This window comes from Lutjanus erythropterus, chromosome 1 (assembly GCF_056507025.1).
Source record: "Lutjanus erythropterus isolate fLutEry1 chromosome 1, fLutEry1.hap2, whole genome shotgun sequence".
Lineage (NCBI taxonomy): Eukaryota > Metazoa > Chordata > Actinopteri > Lutjaniformes > Lutjanidae > Lutjanus > Lutjanus erythropterus.
In genome coordinates, this window is record NC_139317.1 from 28481231 (window position 1) to 28502107 (window position 20877).

Consider the following 20877-nt stretch of genomic DNA (forward strand, 5'->3'; position numbering starts at 1 on the left):
TATTACGCAAAGCACTTAGAATTAGAGGTGGCTTTGTAGTATAAAATTTTAATATTGAAACATATGCATCAATCAGAATCTTTTCCTTTTGATGCATTTTTTTTGTAGATCAATAGATGGTCGATTTGGGCTCTAACAATTCATACTGACACAAGTTGGGGGAAGTGGCTAAACCTCCAGACTGAGCCTCAACAAGCTTTGTAAGCCAGAGACCTTTGCGCCGAAGCGTTTTAAATGCAGCTAACGTAAAGCTTTCCACATTTAAACGTATCAATAGTCGATGTGTATGCTGTGAAACAAGGTACTGACACACCGAAGAAAGAAAATGGTACTGCATCTATAAAATGGTCTAATAATTCACCACAGTGTCAACTCAAATGTGTTGAGCCGACACTGGTGGATTACTGTGGCATTTCTGATCAAATACCTCGATACACTGGCAATATTTGAGACTTGACTTTTCACTAAAGTTTTCCACACAACACAGAACATTGTTAGTAATGTGAACATTGAGACTAAACAGGTAGAGATATTTATAGTTCATGTCTGAATCTCCTTCCTATGAACTGTGATGATTTAACTGACTAATTTATTGTGACCAGAGCGTGTTGGAGAATACCTACACTACCAGGCTAAATATTTTTCTACCTTTATTTTTTTTCCCCTTTTATCACAATCTCTGATTTTATGTTTTGTCTGTGTTTCAATCTTTTTTTTAAATTTAATATTATGATTGTTTTTTTCTTCTGACTTATGTGAATAAATAATGCCAACACGAACAAAGCGTGAGCTTTTCCTTCCATCCATGTTCTCTTGTTTAAGGATGTATCTGTATTAGATTGACCAGTCTGGACAAAAGTCTGTTATGCTTTTTATTTAAACCATCTCATTTTTAATCACATGCCATGCAGCCTGTCTACTTTTCCAGGCAGGTACATGACTGTCCCATTGTCCCCAACCCTCTCTGCTTGCATGTGTCTGTGTCTACAGTGTGATTGTTCCCTGCAGGACAGTGACAGTCTGTCCAGCCATGTTGATTCTTCCGTCGTCTCTCACTTCTAATATCAGCTCTCCACCTCGACTGGAGCACTGGTACGCTGCACAAACACACAAGAGATAATGAGTGTCAGTATGGTTCACTTTAGTTGTAAAAGATTATTTATAGTGAGAAACAACACCTGTCATCATTAATTAATGGTTAGTTCATGGCTTAGTTAAATTGCTTGGTTCAGAGTTTAATAGGTTGATAAAGCTGCAGCTAACGATTATTTTCATCACTGATTAATCTGTTGATCACGTTCTCAAATTATTGATTAGGGGTTTGGTTCATAAAATGTCAGAAAATTGTGTAAAATGTTGATCGCTGTTTTCCAGGTCCAAGATGATCAAGTCTGTCCACCACTCAAAGATATTCAGTTTACTGTCATAGAGACCAGAAAATATTCAGATTTGAGTAACTCGGATCAGACAATTTGACTCAAAAGAATTCATTGATTAGTTGGCAATTAATTTAATAGTTGAGAACTAATAAATGAATTGACTAATCATTGCAGCTCTGAATCAAATCAGATGTTAATGTTGTGGAAGTAGTTCAGCTATTTACCCAGCAATTTCTTCTTTCCTAGTTCCTTAGACCAGTAGCTACCCAGGACAGTGTGGGCAGACCCTACAAAGACAGAAAAGACATAAAAGCCAATTGTATAGGTACATTTCACAAGACGCATATTTAACATTTACCAACTTTACTGCCTGAGTGCTACATTTCTGACACTGCGGATATTTTTGCCAGAACCTGTTACTTGTATCTAAATGTGTAATATTTAAATATTAGAAAGTACTTTTCACAACTTTTACAATTAAAGCAATTGAAAAATAATATGGTGATGCATACTGCATCCCAACAAAGGCTGTGTTGTGTGTAGTGGTAGCAGTAGTATTTGCATTACCAGTGACGGGATCCTCAGGGATGCCGTTCCACGGAGCAAAGTACCTGGAGTAGAAGTCATATCCTGGCTGACAGTCTGGGGAGCCTATTGACAGATACAGACAGACATACTGATTGGTTTGCAGATTTCATACAGGGCTGGTTTCTACAGTGTTGACATGTCTTATTACATGACTTTGTTGAATACTCAATTCTGATTGGTCAAATTACAACTTCTACAGTCTGTTATTTCTGAATAGCAGACCATTGCTATGCAGAAGCAATAAAATTATTTTTAATACTTAGAAAATAATTTTTAAATCTATTTTGTGTGAAAATACAGATTTGTAATGGTAAATAGCCATGTAATAAGCAGAATAATATACAGTGATCACCTTCAGGGTGACTGAAGATCATTCTGTCTCAATGTCCTTTGCAGTAATGACCCACTTGCTGATCATTATCTCTTAAACATTTGTTGGCTAATAGACAAACAGTCTGAAGACATGGGCGTTATTAGGCAGCAAACAAGTGTTAAAGTGTTTTTCTTACATTTCTTACTTTCCTTCTGGTCTTAACTTTGGTACCACTATAAACCTGATATTACTACAATAAGTTATAAAGCTGTCCAACAACATCTGCCTGGTTTAGCTAAAGGATGTCATATTAAGCTCTGGTTACCTTTCATGGTGAGGATGACGCCTTTGACTCTTCCACTTGTCTCACTATTATGAAGATGAACAGGGTCAACTTTCAGACTGGTTAGTGCTGACCTGAAGAGAACACACACGCAGCAGTTATTAAGAGGAGTCACACAAAAAAACTGACAAGACATAAATGAGAGATTTAGAAAACCAAGTATAACCTGGAGACAGAGATCGTTTGAGAGGTTCAGGGGTTTGATTTTCTGGCTGGGTATTTTTAACAACAGCTCTCCAGGGAGGCACTTTGTCTCAGTTGCTCCTGTGGAGCTGCTCACAGGCCAACACTTAAGACTGAGCTCTGCCCAAGTGTGAAGATGAACAACTATTATACTATATACTTCTCTCTATTTGTATGTGTGTGTGTTTTGATTGTAACCTGTTACAACTGTCAGCCAGTCGAACCATCAGTTTCTTAGTGCTGGAGCTCAGGTAAACATGTTGGACCGGGAGGTTTCCGACTGCAGCCTGTTTCACACATGCAGCGGCAGAGACACAGTTAAGCGTGAACAAACACATCCCACTGGCAAATACTGCGCATATAGAGGGCTTCATGTAGACGGTGAAGCAGGAATCAGTTTTGTAAAGCATGCACTTGTACTGAGTGTGATGTAACACCTGTCTTACTGACCTTGATAACATCTTTGAACTCATTGGGATCCTGAGAAAAAGAATTTTACAACAAAAAAACTGTTAGTTGCAGCTGTATGTCGCATTAATGGAGGATAGTTGCTTAAAAGTGATGCTGATTAATTGATCATTTTGTGAGCTGTGAAAAGTAAATTGTTTAGACTATGATAAGTAATTTCACTTGCATAGTATTATGTTTTCATAACTCATAGCCCTGCAAATCTGACATAATTACACATCTAGAGACAAATAATTGAAAGTACAATACAAAATGTCAGCATGATTGTGTGATGTCATCCTGATGTGTTTATCTGAGCAAATACTGTACCTGCTGGGTGGGTGGGTTAAGCGGAAAGTCCATGACATATCCGTCCCCCTGCCGAGTGACAGCCAGATCTCCACTCCTGGTCTCAAACACCAGTATGGGATTCACATTCTCTTACAGACGTAACATATACACATAGAATATTATGATCACAGGCCAGCATGAACCTAGTTTTACTGCATTCACATATAACTGGCTAATGTGGATGCAACTGATTAGCAGTACTTTGTCCTTCACTGCATGTGTTTTACATGTAAGAGGCTTTGTTACTGTTAAGTAAACCATTACAAAAGTATTTGAAAATGCCACTTTAGAGTTTTTCTGTCTGTCTTCTCCTGTATTACAACTCAAGCCAATACTTCAACTTGATGTGCTGTTCATGCCTGTGTGTGTGTGTTTCTCATATCTTACTGTTGTACTGGAACAGAACTGCTGCAGAGGCCAGAGTGGCATGACCGCACAGATTCACTTCAGTGGTTGGTGTAAACCATCGAAGGCGGAACCTTGATGCTGTTAATCACATCACATTGTCAGACAGGTCCTTTAAAACACATACAATTGTAGGGACACGCAATTTTCAGCCAATGTAACCAGCAGCAGCTTATACTGATAACTGATAATTTCACATTTCTGTATTTTTAAGTTCATATAATCTGTAGTTTATGCACAGCTGAGTGTAAGAAAGGCTAAGATGCAGCAAGCAAACTTGGATGATATAATATTTTATAGCCTTAACTGAAACAAATCTGACATCAGATATTATTAGAGCCCATATTTATCAGCTATAATTCCATTATTCGAAAAATAAAGACTAATATGAATTTTCCATTATCTGCCCCACTATTTATGTGCATCTCTATACATTTTCAAAGTGTAGTGTACAGACAAATGTCCATACCCTGCTACTAAAAACCACTATCATCTCAAAACAGTTTCCTCTAAAGTTAACAAAAATGTCTCTTTATAAAGTTTATACATAACCACCTTTTCTCATAGAAATGTAAAGTTCTGATGTGTAAATGCGAACAATAAATAACTGCGCAACTGCAAGCATAATAAATACCCAAGGAGACAGTTTGGAGAGGGTGGGGACTATTTGCAAATTAATGAAATCCTTGAATACAAAATGAAGGTGAGGTGAAGAGCTACACTGTCTGGCCAAAAAAAGTCACACACTCTCATGTTTCATTGGACCGCCTTTAACTTTGACTACGACATACATTCACCATGGCATCATTTTGATAAGCTTTTGTAATATCACAACATTTATTTCTGTCCAGAGTTACATTCATTTTTCTCCAAGATCTTGTACTGAAGATGGGAGAGTCAGACCACTGTGTTAAGTTTTCTCCAGCACATCCCAAAGATTCTCAGTGGGGTTAAGGTCTGGACTCAGTGGTGGCCAATCCATGTGTGAAAATGATGTCTCATGCTCCCTGAACCACTCTTTCACTATTTGATCCCAGTGAATCCTGGCACTGTCATCTTGGAATATGCCTGTGCCATCAGGGAAGTATATTCAGGTAGTGAGCTGACCTCATTTTTTGGGCACATAACTTTACTGAACCTCGACCTGAGCAACTGAAGCAACCCCAGATCATAAAACTGCCCCCCACAGGCTTGTACAGTAAGCACTAGGCATGATGGGAGCATCACTTCATCCACCTCTCTTCTTACCCTGATGCACCCATCACTCTGGAACAGGGTAAATCTGAACCCATCAGATCACATGACCTTTTTCCATTGTTACAGAGTCCAGCCTTTACTGTATATGTAAGCCATTTTAACATGGTATTTCAACTTGTGCACAAAAACACCTGACACAATTTATTATTTCTTGTAGAGCATTTTATATTGTTTAAAACATGACTGGAGGTGTAGAAGAGTGTTTCATTATGGAAGATTTGAGTTGATGAAGGATAAAAGTTGGGTGTACTCAATAAAGAGGAATGATATTTGAGTTTTATAAAGTATGTTTATTTATATTTAACATATTTCATTTAAATTGATCAAAAGAAGATAATCTTTTGGAAGATAGTCTTATTTAGATAATCTTATCTTCTAAAAAGAAGATAATTGCACATAAACTGTTAGCTGGTGGCTGTACTCTGAGGTGCATACAGTATACAGTATGTTATTTTGCTCTTCAAAGACATTTAAGTTCACTTTAGTTGAATTTTTTACATTCTTAAGCTGTGTGTGAATGACACTGACATTACTCCCTGTACAGTTGTGTTTTTTGTGAAACACTGAGTTGACTGCAGTCTGCATTTTTAACTGTGACAGCGCATTGCATTGCATTGCATTGCATTGCATTGCATTGCATTGTTCTTCCCATTCCCAACAATGCAAGTCTTAACTGTGTGTTTAACATTGTTACCTGTCAGAATGCTGAGGACAGGTGTTTTTTTTAGTTTGTGCACAAACAAGAAGAATACACGGAGGCAAAAAAAAAAAAGCCCAGATAACTGCAGACCTGCATCTTTTTATCTGCAAAAAGAAAGTCTTTAACAGTGTCTGACTGGTCATTCTACCTTTGCTCTTTACTGACACTTTATTAGCTGCAATGATTTACATTCATTGACATTACAGAGTTGACCAAACTTGCAGTTACAACCTGAAGATAAGTTTTTTAATGATTCCTTTGTCTGCTGCTTCAGGTACTGTACTCACAGCTGCACAGTATGTAAAGTTTTGCCCCTTTAGCATAAATTATGTAGTATTATTCTGTCAAGCCAGCAGAGACGTGTCCACTACCATAAAATTAACAGTGCACTTTGGACAGTGTGAGATTTCGCTACCTGTAATGAAATTTGATCTGAATATTGACTATCAACAATGTGAACTCTGGTGACATAGTGATATAGTCTTTATAGTTTCCAAGATCCACCGCATTTCTCTACTTTATCCTCATTCAAACAGCCTTGTAAGATCCTAAGTCATCATGTTATACTCTACTATTGTTAAAACGTGTTAACTGTGAGTATATACATATATATATAGACAAGCTTGTATTTCGAAAGTGCGCCTCCTACTGTCACAATTGAGAAGAAGATAAAAGGCTGATTAGTCAGCAGTGGAGAAGGAAGGAGGCTGCAGTTTGGATCATCACATCAAAAGAATTTTCTTTATGAAGGATTTTATTTCGCTGTGTAAAAGGAGGATAACTTGCTTGGAGAGAAAGGTAAAAAGTCTATTCTTACTTCTATTCTTCAAACTTTGTGTGAATACTTAACTAACCTTGCAATGTGAGGTGGAAGCACAGTAAAACAGTCAAAGCAAGAAACAAACTAGGTATGCAGCCAAGTGTCTCAGGTTAAAATGACAGAATTTGCCACCACAAGTCTCGATACATAGGCTTGTACACAGAGCAATGGGTGCATTTCTGTTAAATCCGTCAGACAACTCTATTAAAAGTGATATACATTATAAACAATGTATGTATGTATGTATGTAATGTATGTATTATGGTTGGTACTGTATAATCATATGATCTGACCTGTAGTAAAACTGTCTGAGGGGTTGATCCTGGTGATGAAAGCTGTTTCTGACACGTTCATCTCTGCTGCTATCTTCTGATACAAGTCATCTCTCAACTCCTGTTAGAGACAAAGATAAGTCTTGTGCTGTGACATATAATCTTTACGTGGTACGTGCACATATTGAAAAGATAAGTCTGTCAAGAACCAGCTGTGGTCCTTAAACAAAAAATACACAAACAACATACACAAGTGTGGGCAGTCACAGGCTATTAAAATTATGGTTTTGTTTTATGTTAACCTAAATATTCTTACTTACATGCATAAGTGGACAAATTGCTGCAGGGTTTCCCTTGAACGGTAAATTAGTGAAGGCATCTACCGTATACACCGGAATCTCCATTATGGATAGGTTAAATATGAAAATGGCTTGGAAGTGAAAGACGGTGGTGTCGGTCGTCCACTGCTGTTGGTGGACTTTATACCCTCTTTGTTTGGTTTCAGGAGGGGCCCCTCAACGTCACCTTCTCACTGTCAGGATTCACTACTGTCAGGTATGCCATGACACCAGAGGCTGTCAAATCTATATGACTGTTTCCAGAAATATCATGCGAATATATAATATTATATAACCCATATATATATATAACCTATAACATATCCAACCATTAACATTATATAACATATATAAACTCACTGTAAACTTGTTTTTGCATGGTCAATTTCATATAATTAACTGGAAGATGTTACCCCCAAGTTTCACCATCATTTTTATGTGAATTTAAAAGAATAAAAGACTACAATATAGACACTAAAACAACAAAAACTGTATGCTGAATTCTTTAAAAAATAAATAACGTTGAATGTTTTCCTTTTCCCTTTTAAACTATAATTTTACGTTAATTGAGTTTATGTATCCCGTACTTAAAAGAAAGTATATTTGTTTGTTTTTGTTTGTTTAAATGCAGTGTCCTTTTTTCTTTGGATATCATTATGTTTCGTACATGTCTGATAACAAAGTTTTATAAAAAGTATCAATAAATTAATTAATTGATTTGGCACATACGAAGAATCAAATTTATCATTATTATTATTATTATCATTATTATTATTATTATTATTGTTGTTGTTGTTGTTGTTGTTGTAATTTGAATTAACACATTTCATTACATGCCCATAACTCCCTGGGCATTAAACACACATTACAATTCAGGAAAAATAACAGTTTTCAGTATTAAAAAACATATTGGTTTACACTCCTCTAATAATAATAATCATAATCACCATCATCTTATAATGTATATAAAAGGTTCAAACGTCATCATTTTAGTCTCGCGATAACATACCTGAACTTGTTCGCTGGCAGTGACACCTGAGGCTCGGGACAGGAGCAGGAGTCCGGGGACAAGAGGCGACCGTAAGACAATTTCATCGTTTTCAGATATTTGTCATCGTCGTCTGTCATATTTCTCTCTGGGTGCATATTTTGATACCCGTTGACAACGTCCGACCGCTGGGAATCAAACTAGTTTGCTTTGTACGTTTGACCGCTGTCAGTGTCCTACGGTTAGCTAGCTGTTAGCCTGCTAACTGCTAATGTTATCAAGCTAACATTAGCACAATCAGTCTGACAGCAGATAAACGTTAGCATTATTAGCTAACACCGTACCCAGGCTGTCAGATACTGTGCTGTGGCGAACTTAAAAGTAAGCAACTGAAGATCAAGTAAGGTTTTGTTGGGATATGTTTAGAAACGTCTAAGTGAGTTGAGAGAAAGTGTTGTTAACGTTAGCTATCAATCAACACTTAGTTAATACATAGTTTGAAGGAGGAAGTAACAAATGTTGGTTTAATTAGCTGTTCTTTCAACTGCAGTAAATTGGATCATAGTGCTCATTTATTGCGTATTTCCTACAAGTTTTTTGTAATTGTATACTGGTTATAATTCGGCTACAGTGTGTTTGTCTCTGGCTATAGCCCCCCCCCCCTCCAAGATACACAACTATTGTTTACACATCAGTATAAACTTCCTGCAGAAGCTAAGTCGTACGCTGATGATATCTGTGAATGATTATGCATATTAAATAACAGCTGAATGCTCCTGCTCTGTTTACAGTGATAAAAATAAAAAACATAAAAAGTAAATATTATTATCACTTAAAGGCAATGCACACCTAAAGCAAATAAAAATGGCATATTAAAATGAAAAGAACAGTCAGTTATCTAATGCAAGACTATTTATACTTGCATTTTTATGCAAGTTGTTTAGTGCATCTGAAAGGAATTTTCTCAGCTAATGCCCAAAATATTTTTTCCCCCCTTATTTTCCATTTTGACTCCTTGGACTCTACACAGTGAGAAGTGCTCAAAGGTTAGGGGATACTGGAAGCAGAGAATTATTTGATGATGACTGTTAGGCCAAGTGCCTGTGCTATTGATAGAGTAATTGAATGTGTTGCTCCTGTGTTGTGCTCTCATAGGCAGTGAGGATGTCTTTGAATGAAGAGGGTTATGTGGTTCGGATCAGAGGACTGCCCTGGTCCTGCACACAGGAGGAGGTTGCTGGTTTCTTCTCTGGTGAGAATATACACACATTTCTTTGTAGCCTGAAGCCTTGAGGCCTGAACACTGTTATTAATGGTAAGACTAGAGATGCACAATGTGGTTTAAAAAAAAAAAGTCATATTGTGAATATTTTGATAGATATTGTGATTGTCAGTTTTCATATTCATTGGAAAAAAATAGAATTACGTTAATGTGTCATTTGTTGGGGTCTGTACTAAACCAAGATTTTTTTTTTTGACATGCAGAGAACAAGATTTGTAGACCAGAGCATCTCTGCAGCACTGCAGTACTTCATTATAATGCTGTTTTGTCAGACATTTTTCCTTTTCATAATCTTTAAGCTGCTGCTATTTCTATGTTGCATTTGGTCATGTGGAAATTTGATAATATTTATTTTGTGATTATATTGCACAGTCATATGTAAGACTGAACTTACATCTAAAGCTCAACTATTTTGTTTAGTGTCGTTTTTTTATGATCATGTTTCACAGTTATTCATACCACTTAGTGAATATAATCATTAACATTCTAAATTGAAAGAAAATTCTTTAACAAGTCAAGTCAAACAATCTTTTAAATTAGTTGCATTTCAGTCACTTCAATGATTCAATGAACTATTTAACTTAGCTGTGCAATAGAAGTCTGTCCCAGGGCTGTTTTTATTTTATGGGTTTATGGGTGCAATCTATCTGGCCTGCCTCATTGACGTTTAATTTATGACTGGGTCTAAGAGTTGTCTCTCCCTTCTACAACATGTTATGCACAAAAAGAGCCAAGGCTATTCAACCTTTTCTGATCAGTTACTTCATCTTAATCTTTAGATTTCTCATGCCACATGATTCATTTTAGAGATGTCAGGATCTCAGATGAATCAGATAATGTTTTACAGTTTAATTATACTTTCTGGACTTCCAACCAGAAATCAAATTAGATGGGATTCAGTCGTAGACTCTATTTTGAGTTTTTATCTCATGCCAGGTAATGTCTCTAAGCAAGCATCCTTTTAAGGAAATCTCAATCAATCTTACTCATTTACAGACTGTGACATTGTTGGGAAAGTAAACGGAGTGTGTTTCACCTACTCTAAAGAAGGCCGTCCTAGTGGAGAGGCATTTATTGAGCTGAAAACAGCAGAGGATTTCAAGAATGCCCTTGCCAAGGACCGTAAATACATGGGACACCGATACATAGAGGGTAAGCCATATAAATCCTACCAGACTGTTTAGTGTGTTGAATTTCCCTTTGAACAATTGGTGCATTGTATGACATATAATGGCCAGAAGTGCAAGTTGCTCTGTTGTTGCCATTTCATCAGTTTACTTTGGAAATGTTGTTCCCTGTGAGTTTGCCATGCCTGGTGAAGTTTGTCTCTTGGCTCACCGATATTGATTTACCTGTACAAATAGACATTTCCCAGCTTATGTGTGTGGTAAAGTTACAGCTAAATTCTAATAAAAATTTTGGATTTTAATAGGTTTAATTGTCCTTTCAGTGTCAAATGTGTTGATCTTTCTGTGTGTCTGGATCAGTGTTCAAATCGAACCGTAGTGAGATGGACTGGGTGCTGAAACGTAGCGGTCCTGCTGACTATGACAGCTGCAGTGGGTGCATGTTGAGACTCAGAGGCCTTCCCTTTGGCTGCAGCAAGGAGGAGATTGTTCAGTTCTTCTCAGGTACATGAGCATTTCAGTTTTTGTCAAATAAATCTGTTAAATTGTACTGATATTACTTCATTTATATTAATCTGAGGGATATTTTAAAGACACACTGCTCAGCAAATATTGTAGTTTTTATTTCACTGCTGACATTACCATGTAAGCGTGCTGACAGAATTGCAGCTAGGTTTTAAATGAGCAAAAGAGCAACTTAGCTTGCAGTTCAAGACAATCAAATGAGACAAAGCCACTCTAAGAAATGTTGGATGAAAACATTTCACTCTTCTCTTGGTCAATATTTATGCATAGCCCTGTATCATATAATATGTCTACATAGGCTTCCTTAGATCACATCAACAAACAGTTCCAGTGATATAAGTCCAAGAAAAAGTCCATTTTAAGTCTAAAGGCCCAGGTATAACATAAAACCACAATAATAATCATCAGTTTATATCTGCAATCTGTCTAAACCTGTCCAACCTGTATCATGAAAAATCCACAGTACTGCCAACTGCACTTTGAACGGTGCTATCCACTGATCAACCCAACAACATAAGCATACACTGACGTTTGCCAACACTATTTTGTGGTATTAGTTTGACTTATAGTCAGTCAACCTGTCTGTGTGTCATGGCCCAAAGGCCTAATGTATGTTTGTTCTTGTAGTATAGTCATGATGTGTTGACTAATTTGTCCTTGTTATAAGTTGTTAGTTGGCTTCTTGCCATTTTAGTGTTATGTTACATTATTCAATATGCTTATGCTTTATGACCTTGATATCGTGCCTCCTAAAAGGGGTTAATACATAGTTTCAGCTGGGCTGGTTTGGCTGAGGGGAAATAGTCCCATCACACTGATCTAGGGTCAGTACTTCTTCTTACTGGCAGCCATTATTTAGGATAATCAATACTTAAAGGGATAGTTTGGATTATGTAAGTGGGGTTGTAGATGGGTGTCGGTACAGCCCCAGTTTGGAGAAACAGAGAGGAGCACCAGCACAGACGCTAAGCAATGAACTGCTTTGGATGGGAGTCATCAACAAAAGGTATTTTAGCCACTTAAAAAGGGTTCATCTAAGAAACTTAAGTGCATGCTCTGTTTTATTTTCATTACTTTACTTTGCAGTCAGATAGACATTTCTGATGGGAAACAGCCATTATAAGCCAAATATTGCACTCTCCAAACCAACCAAAGTCCATAGGTGAAATCAGAACACAGATCATGGGAGTTGGTCATCTACTGCTGCCTCGATCTCTCAGTTTGTTTGTGTTATTGTGGGATTTTGGTGTTTTAAAGAGTTAGTTTGTATTTGCTGAAGCCCCACAATAACACAAACAGACTAGCAGATTGAGGCAGTGGTAAACCAGCAACTCCCATGTTCTGTGTAAAATTACTGATTTCACATATGGAGTTTGGTTGGTTTGGAGAAATATATTTAACTTACATACCCGCAATTTCCCATTAAAAATAGGCTGTCTGATGGCAAAGTAAAGTTGTGAAAATATTCTACACTTAAACTGATAATATATTTTTTAGGTGGACTTTTTTTATATATATATTATTTTTGGTCATTTTATGCCTTTAATGACAGGACAGTTGAAGACGTGACAGGAAATGAGGAGAGAGTGGGGAAATTACATGCAGCAAAGGGCCATAGGCGGGAGTCAAACCCACGGCTGTTGCAGAGGACTCGCAGCCTCTGTACATGGGGCACACGCTCTACCAACTGAGCTATCCAAGCGCCCCAGGTGGACTCTTAAAGTGACTAAAATACCTTCTATTGCTGAGCCCCTCTGCTTCACCAAACTGGGTGCATGCCAGCAGGCATCTGCTGTAGATAATAAACTGATAATGGATGAGTACCTCATACAAAATAATCCAGATTCTCCCGTTAAGAATTGTTCTCAGCCAGTGTCACTCAACACTAATAAATAACCAGTTTACCTGTGACCTACATTTGGCTGTGTATCAGCAAAATTTTTGGTTGCACATTAAATTTATAGCTACCGACTCCTGGCCAGTATTTGCTTCATTATGTTGCTGGGCACTTTATTTATAAAGTGTAAATGTAGTGTTTTGAGATACTCCTTTTTAAATGAAGTCTTATCAAATACTACAGCTGGTATTTATTCATGAGATATATTAATCCTGAAAGCTCCAGTGATGCAGTGGGTGTTTTTCTATCTATTCTATACATCTATCAGTCTACCTACCGACCTATGTATTTATGTGTGCTTGGGTTGAAGGGTTGAGAATCGTGCCAAATGGGATTACTCTGCCAGTGGACTACCAGGGGAGGAGCACAGGGGAAGCCTTCGTGCAGTTTGCTTCAAAGGAGATAGCAGAAAAGGCTCTGGGGAAACACAAGGAAAGAATAGGGCACAGGTGGGACAGACGGGAAAGGGACGGGCTTGACTGGGTTGGGCTTCTATTGCAGTATTTAATGGGTGGTCATATTAGAGTAATTGTGGTATTAACGGGATGGGTTCTGTTATGGTTCAATGATAAGCATGGGTTGGTGTGCTAGAATAATTTTGGTAAAACAATGATTAAGGGGGTGAATTAATTGGGTGGGTCATGTCATATTTGTTATTTGTATGCTAATGGGAGTGGTTTAATGGGGTTATGCATTGTAACTATGGTGACATGTTGAATAATGGGATGAAAGGTCATGTATCTAATCTGTAAATTGAAGTTGGTGTCAGTATTTTATGCCATAGACAGGTTTGTTGTTGACCTGGGAGTTCAATGTAATTGTGTTAGAGCAACATTTGGCACTTCCTTTATATCCTTTTATACATATATCTTATAGATAATTTACTGTGAAAGAGGGGATTAAGTGTAGAAGTATAGGAGAGGACAGTCAAGGTATCCTCTTCCATTAAAGCATCAAACTTCCTTCTGCAGTTCTAAATCTTTAAAATGATATGAAATCAAAGTTGGAACACCTAAAAGGAGGTGAGGTTGGCATAGAAGTCCTTTACTACAGCCTTAAGTCCAGCTAATGATGAAACTGTTCAGACACACAGCTTCAGGTTAAAACTACTTTTTAGTATGGAATAGACCACTATTTAGAATATTTGTCTTTGTGTGTTTTTCTTCTCTCTCTGTAAATCATATTTATCTATGTGTAACCAGAGCTAAGCCATTTCTACACCTTAACCCTATCCTCTGCCCCCCTCCACCTGGGCCTCTCATATTGCAGGTATATAGAGATTTTTAAGAGCAGTCGTAATGAGATCAGAGCCTACTATGAGCTGCCCCGGCGGGGAATGGGAGGCCAGAGACCAGGGCCTTACGATAGACCAATGATGGGGGGCCCCAGAGGAGGGTTTTTTGGACCTGGGCCTGGCCGTGGTGGGGCTCTGATGGACACCATGAGGAGTGGAGGGGGCTATGGAGGAGGTAAGCAGAGCTTTCTACTTACTGCACACAGTATTTGGTGGCTGCCAAAGGGTAATCAGTTATAACTAAAGATGGTAAAACAAAATTATGCTGATTAGACAGAAGTCTATGGTTGGTCTAGTGTTATGACTGGCTGCAGTGACAGTCACAAAATCACCTCAAACTGATTTGAAAAGGTCATATTTCAACCACGTTTAAACAACAGATTAAATTAATAAGCCTACCTCATATCTGTATTTCCTTATGATGGACAGAGTGTCACGATTCTTCCAGTTGGCTTATGAAATTTTGGATTTAAACATTTATTCAGCACTGATGACTGTGCAATTGGTAGACTTATGCGTTCTAACCTGCAAAAAAAAAAATACTGGTAAAATCACTGATCCTGCTTTTAATTTAGATTGAAATATTTATTTATTTATTTATTTATTTTCTTGATTTTCGATTTAGAAATGAAATTGTGACACCCCTAACGGTGGATATACTATATTAGTAAGTATGATAAGGATGTTTTAAGTTCTACCTGTTTAATTTCCGCTTTGTGTATTATTGGCTGATTTTCACAAAATAGAGGTGTAGTTTAAACCAGTCATTCCCAGAGACTGGGTCATGACCCACAGGTGGGTCACAGGAGATTGTATTTAACTGCCAAAAAAAAAAAAGAAATTGGGAGAAGAAATTCTGCAAATTTAAAACTTATGTCTGCAGTATATTTTGTATAAACATGTAAAAAATGTATTTTTTGTTTGGTGATTAGATTAATAAACAAGAGCTTGTTCATTTCTAAAATGCACTTTTGTCCATTTATTTTTGATGAGAGGAAATGATAACAGTGAGATGGCCTGTTAACTCAACTAAATTCATTTATTGCCCATTTATAAACTATTTAACTAAAAATAGTTTTAAAAAAAGTCAGGTACATTCATTTATGCACAAATTAAATCTTGTCAAGATTTATTGATAAAGCCTTTTATGATTTTTTTGGGGGGTCATGAAGTTTTGTCATTTTTAGAAAGTAGTTCCCCAGAAAAAATGTTAGGAAAACACTGGCTTGAACTGTTTGAAATAGTAACAAATCATCAATCATACACATTTGGATTAATAAAGATATCAGACCTCTCAAATTTTGATGTCTTTTATCAAAATTTTTTTGCCACAGCAACTTTAGTTTTCCTTCCACTCTTATTGTGGACAGTGCTTTATTGTCTAGTTGGCCTGTTAATTCAATCCTGTCTTCTGCTGTGATGATGGTAACAGATAATGAGCTCCGTGTCATTGTTTTGTTTTATGTGTCTCTGTCCAGGTTACGGCGGCTTTGAAACATACAACGGTTTCAACAACTACTGCTTTGGCAATGGCATGTTTGATGAGCGAGTGAGGGGAGAGAGAGGAGGAAGAGGTAAAGTCCAAAACTCATTTGCCGTGTGAGATTTGCAAACATTTACTCGGGTCATCTAAAATGTCAGTTTATGAGTTTAGATTTATTAATAGGATTTGCAATGGTGCAAATACCAAATAACAGGGACAAAAGGGCTTTATTCATAAAGTTAAGGAGCAATGTGCAACTAATTTCAGTACGGATTACAATTTACATAGCACAGTTTACAAAGTTTTACTGTAACCTAATGGTTCAGTGTAATGCTCTGTTTATGCGACATATAAAACAATACTTTGCATCAGGAGAATCAGTCACATCCAAGCTAGCCGCGTGTTTCTCTCCTTCGTGGATGAAGGATGGAAGGTGTGAGAACTTTTCCAGCCTCTGGAGTGCATGACGTTGGTGGTTACTCTCATGCACTCAAGTTCATCTGCCAAACAGGGCAGTACTTGGTTGTGCTGTCAGAAATTGATAACTCAAACACATACAGTTGTATATTGTCATTCTTAATGTTTCATTATTGTTAAATAAATGAAAAGTTCCTATGTATTAGGTTACTTCTCTCTTATGTTTTACTAAAGATTATATTGGTAATCTGAGGATATGTCTGTGTGTTTTGGCTCAGGGATGGGAGGCCATGGTTACAGTGGTCAAAATGACAGTTGTTCAGGCTTCCACAGCGGCCATTTTGTCCATATGAGGGGTTTACCTTTCCGTGCCACAGAGGGAGACATCGCTAAAGTAAGAACACACACACTGAGAACAATTACTTTTATTATCTTGTGTATTAAAAGCCTCAAATTTATTTAATTATAGTATTTTATTAAGTATTTATATAATATTCTGCGGGTTCTCACTGAAGGTGGGATTATTGTGACCATCTGACAGTTATCTGTGCACCATCAGACCTGTAGAAAACTGTCACTACTGCTCACTACAGAAGCAAGTAGAATCATCAACTCATGATGGGCAAGTGCTGATTTCAGCAAAAACTTAATTAGTTTTGATGATTAATCCATCCATCATTTTCTGCTTTTTATTAATGATATCATTAAAGATTATTGATATATATGTTGTGAGAAAGTACAGGAAAAATATTATCTTAATAAATAATTGTATGCTATATTGTGTCCCTACCGGTATTCTACCATACTTTATGACTATAGAATGAAATTATTGTTTAACAGGTATTACATTGTCTTCAGTGTGGTAGTAAAAAGGTATAAAAATCTAAAATTTAACTTGGTAAAACCTTGTCTGTGGAGACGGATTAAAGACTTTTATCTTCATTAATTTAAATGTATGATGTCTTTGGTTGTGTTGTCTGTATATGTTGTGTTCATCTGAGTAATAGTATTTGTTAGGAAACAAAATAATCTACTTTATTTGTTTAAACAGTGAATGTTGATAGCCATGAAAAAAAAACTTGCCATGATTGGTCTTTGAGTCTGTCTATTCATGTGTATAAATCTATATGTATACATAGAGCTGGGCAATATAACATTATATTGTATTGTGATATAACACTAGATATCGTGATAGATTTTGGATATCGTTTTATCGTGATATGTCAGAAGTGTCTTTTCCTGGTTTTAAATGCTGCATTAGTTCAGTGATGTCATTTTGAGAATTTACCAGACTGTTCCAGCTATCAGCTATCTATTATTTGCCTTTACTCACTTTGGCATTATATCCACATTACTGATGATTGTTTATAAAATAATCTCACATTCTGTTGAAAGCACCAATAGTCATCCCTGTAATATTGTTGCAATATAATACAACAAACTTTTTTATCCCCTCAGCCACTTCCACCCTTTGGAGTACACAACATATCAGTCACGACTTACACAATCAGTAATTATCAATATTAACTGTTCAGCTGTATCACCCAGGCCTATGTATACATCTTTTTGTGTGTGTGTTTTTGTAGTTCTTCTCTCCTTTGAATCCACTGAGGGTCCACATTGATGTGGCTCCAAATGGCAAGTCAACTGGAGAAGCAGATGTGGAGTTTCGCTCCCATGAAGATGCTGTGGCAGCCATGTCCAAAGACAAGAACCACATGCGTATGTCTTCTGTTTTTCTTCTTCAGCTTGTCTGTTCTCGTGTTCTCTCTTGTGATACCGCATTTGCATGCAGCGGTTCACTGTGCTCTTGACACAAAAACACTTGTTAACTAATGTAACAGCAGAGGAGTGGATCAGTTACAGAAGCAGAATAACAAAAGCTGTCAGGTTTTGGCTGCTTGACTCTGAGTGAGGCAGGTTTTAATGTTGGAATCAATTTCTAAAGACCATTTACACAACATAATCCTGCTATTAAGCCTAAAACAAATTTAACCTTTTAAGAAGCACTTTGCTCTGGAACCCTTTTTAAAGCAAATCAGAACACTGTGAACTAAAAAGGCAAAGTATTTTTCATGACAGTATTTGAAGGGTTCCTGTGCAGTTTGGAAAAGTATGAAATTAGATTTTTAGTAATTTCCAGGCCTGGATAAGTATGGAAAAAAGAAAAGAGCTTGGAAAAATATTCGTGTTTTCAGACGGTTGCCCCTGTTCTGTTTTCTGAAACAAGAAATTACAAACAGAGCCAGCCAAAATGTTCCCTATTCTATGAAAGAGGCTGGGTCAGAGCAAGCTTAATATCGTTGAAAGCAAGACAAGAAAAATGCTGTGACTGACAACACACCTCCACACAGAGCTGCTTCTACATCAGTGTGTCACAGCCTGCAGAACAGCTCTGCCACATGTGGCTTATAACTGTACCAACTCCATGCATTTATAGCTGCAGTCATCCTCATTTGCATGGACACAGTGAATAAAGAAGGCTGCACAGATGCCGTGAAAATTTAACGAACTTGTTCAACTTGTTTTTGTTCCTTATTAACAAAAGAAACAAAAAAATATGGGTGGAACAAATATATTAATTATCAATAATATCCAGTAATATGTGTATAGGTAGCACCATTTAAACCAAATGACTGCATTTAAATATTTGAGATAATTCTTAAATGTGAATGATGGATTGATGTTTTCTCTACAGAGCATCGCTATATTGAGCTGTTTCTCAACTCAACAGCCAGTGGAGCAGCTGAAATGAGTGAGTTTTCATGCACTTTTGAGATTAAGTTTGATCATTTCTTTGTTTTGGCCAAAAGTGTTTCTTCATACAAACATATATTGAGGTCTGAAGTGCACATAAGATAGTGATAAAGACCTGGGTGCGCTTGTCGGTGTTCAGAATGTGTCTAACCAAAGTTGAGTGTTAGTTCCTCATCGTATTGTTCAACTCGGTCATTACAGTCATGAGAAAGTATTATCATTTTATACACTGATCTGTCTTTTCAAAACCCTGTCAGGTCGTGGCAGCGGCGGTTACTATGGTAACTCAGGAGGGGGCGGAGGCTCACGGAGCAGTGGACTACGAGGTGCATACTGATGATGTCATCCCACTCTTCCAATCCATCCTGACGTTTGTTTGCCGTCTCCATAGGCCACATTTACTGGATTTATGTGTCTAAGCAGGAGAGCTGATCTGAAGTCTTGTTGTTTGTATTGTGGGTCTGTCCTCAAACATCAGATACTAGAACAGTCCAGATACGACCTCAACAAGCACTATCAGTACACCATTCCTAAACGCATATGAAGAACAAAACAGCCTATTAATGTTAAAATGTTGGAGCTGTTGTAGGTGCTGAACATGGTTAACAAGTCATTTTTGAGATTTCTTGTTTATCTCAACAGTGGGATGTTGTAATATAGTTTTTCATGGTTTATATGAAAAGTTTATTTTCTCTGTGATCTAATTAAGAGAAATCAAAACCCCAATTAATTTTTCCAGAGCTTTAAATGGTATTGAAAGGGTTGTTTTATTGTTTTTAGTGACTTTATTGGGATGCACTTTAATTCACATTGTTTCACATCTAACTGTACGAGATGTTAGTCAGTGCAGATACAGCATGGAGACGTCAAAGGACAAAGATGAATAGCATTTTGATTGGCACTGCACTATTCAGACTGAGCATGGTCACTTTGAGTCACTTTATGATAACTCTGCTTTGACTTGGAGGTCAATGATACTCTTCAGGAGGTGGAGCGGTGAAGCAACATCAAAATGTTGCAAGCAGCTCTCTTGGTAAGAAATTTAAGATTTTTTAGAGGATGTTTTTAAAACGTTTGTTTATTTTGGTTTAAACTTATTTTCAGGAGAACAATCAATCTGTAATACATGAAGTCAAACTGGATTTCAAATTAGCTTTCCTGCTTTCAAAAGTTTGATAAATGTGAGCCAGTGTGTTTTTTATGAATGTTTTCACAGTTCATTACAGAATTTAAAAATAAGTTGAATATTATATTCCACTCTCAAAGAGTGGAAGTAAAATAAAGCCTCTATATTTGAGCTGTAAGATAGCTTATGCAGCTGTTGTACATTTTGCCTAATAAATTTTATATTTAATTCTCATTCTGTCTCCCTGACATCATTCTTGAAGAAGTATTTGTTTTGTGTTTGCAAATACTTCTGAATTTCAAACACTTTTAAAAAAAAAATAAATTAAATAAATGCTCTGCTTCTAAGGTATATAATCGAGAACCAAAGTATCAGACTTGGCTGATTTCAGTGGGACACAGATAAAAGATCCAACAGTACAACAGTAGTAAAAATGATAAATTTCAATGACCGAAATTAAAAGTCAATAAACAACATGAAAGATTGTGTCTGTAACTTTTAATTAGAAACTGCTACACAGTCAAGGCAACATATTGTTGGCAAAAGAGTTAATATTAAACTGGCAGGATTTAGTAAGCCAAAGAA

General features: G+C 36.9%; 2 protein-coding genes across 5 annotated transcripts; one reads left to right on the forward strand and one right to left on the reverse strand.

Annotated features, from left to right (window-relative positions):
* Window positions 1-858: 858 nt before the first annotated feature.
* On the reverse strand, window positions 859-8542 carry LOC146333052 (phenazine biosynthesis-like domain-containing protein 1). 2 transcript variants are annotated; one of them, XM_084718837.1, is made up of 10 exons: window positions 8406-8542; window positions 7080-7179; window positions 3992-4090; window positions 3584-3693; window positions 3257-3286; window positions 3005-3093; window positions 2606-2697; window positions 1947-2030; window positions 1604-1666; window positions 859-1097 (listed from the first exon to the last, which is right to left on the reverse strand). In XM_084718837.1, exons 2-10 carry the CDS (start codon window positions 7138-7140, stop codon window positions 985-987), a joined length of 741 nt encoding a protein of 246 aa, XP_084574963.1. In that variant the 5' UTR covers window positions 7141-7179; window positions 8406-8542; the 3' UTR covers window positions 859-984. The 2 variants fall into 2 exon arrangements, with proteins under 2 accessions (XP_084574963.1, XP_084574953.1); XM_084718827.1 differs by lacking the exon at window positions 8406-8542 and adding an exon at window positions 7379-7561.
* On the forward strand, window positions 8383-19927 carry hnrnph3 (heterogeneous nuclear ribonucleoprotein H3 (2H9)). Of its 3 annotated transcripts, none has more exons than XM_084718797.1 (11): window positions 8383-8476; window positions 9540-9636; window positions 10663-10818; window positions 11154-11297; window positions 13526-13664; window positions 14485-14684; window positions 15988-16083; window positions 16688-16803; window positions 17996-18131; window positions 19108-19164; window positions 19424-19927. In XM_084718797.1, the coding sequence occupies exons 2-11, from the start codon at window positions 9549-9551 to the stop codon at window positions 19501-19503; spliced, it is 1212 nt and encodes a 403-aa protein (XP_084574923.1). In that variant the 5' UTR covers window positions 8383-8476; window positions 9540-9548; the 3' UTR covers window positions 19504-19927. The 3 variants fall into 3 exon arrangements, with proteins under 3 accessions (XP_084574923.1, XP_084574931.1, XP_084574939.1); XM_084718805.1 differs by lacking the exon at window positions 8383-8476 and adding an exon at window positions 8626-8765; XM_084718813.1 differs by lacking the exons at window positions 8383-8476; window positions 9540-9636 and having other exon boundaries at window positions 10681-10818; window positions 11117-11297.
* The last annotated feature ends 950 nt before the right edge of the window (window positions 19928-20877 follow it).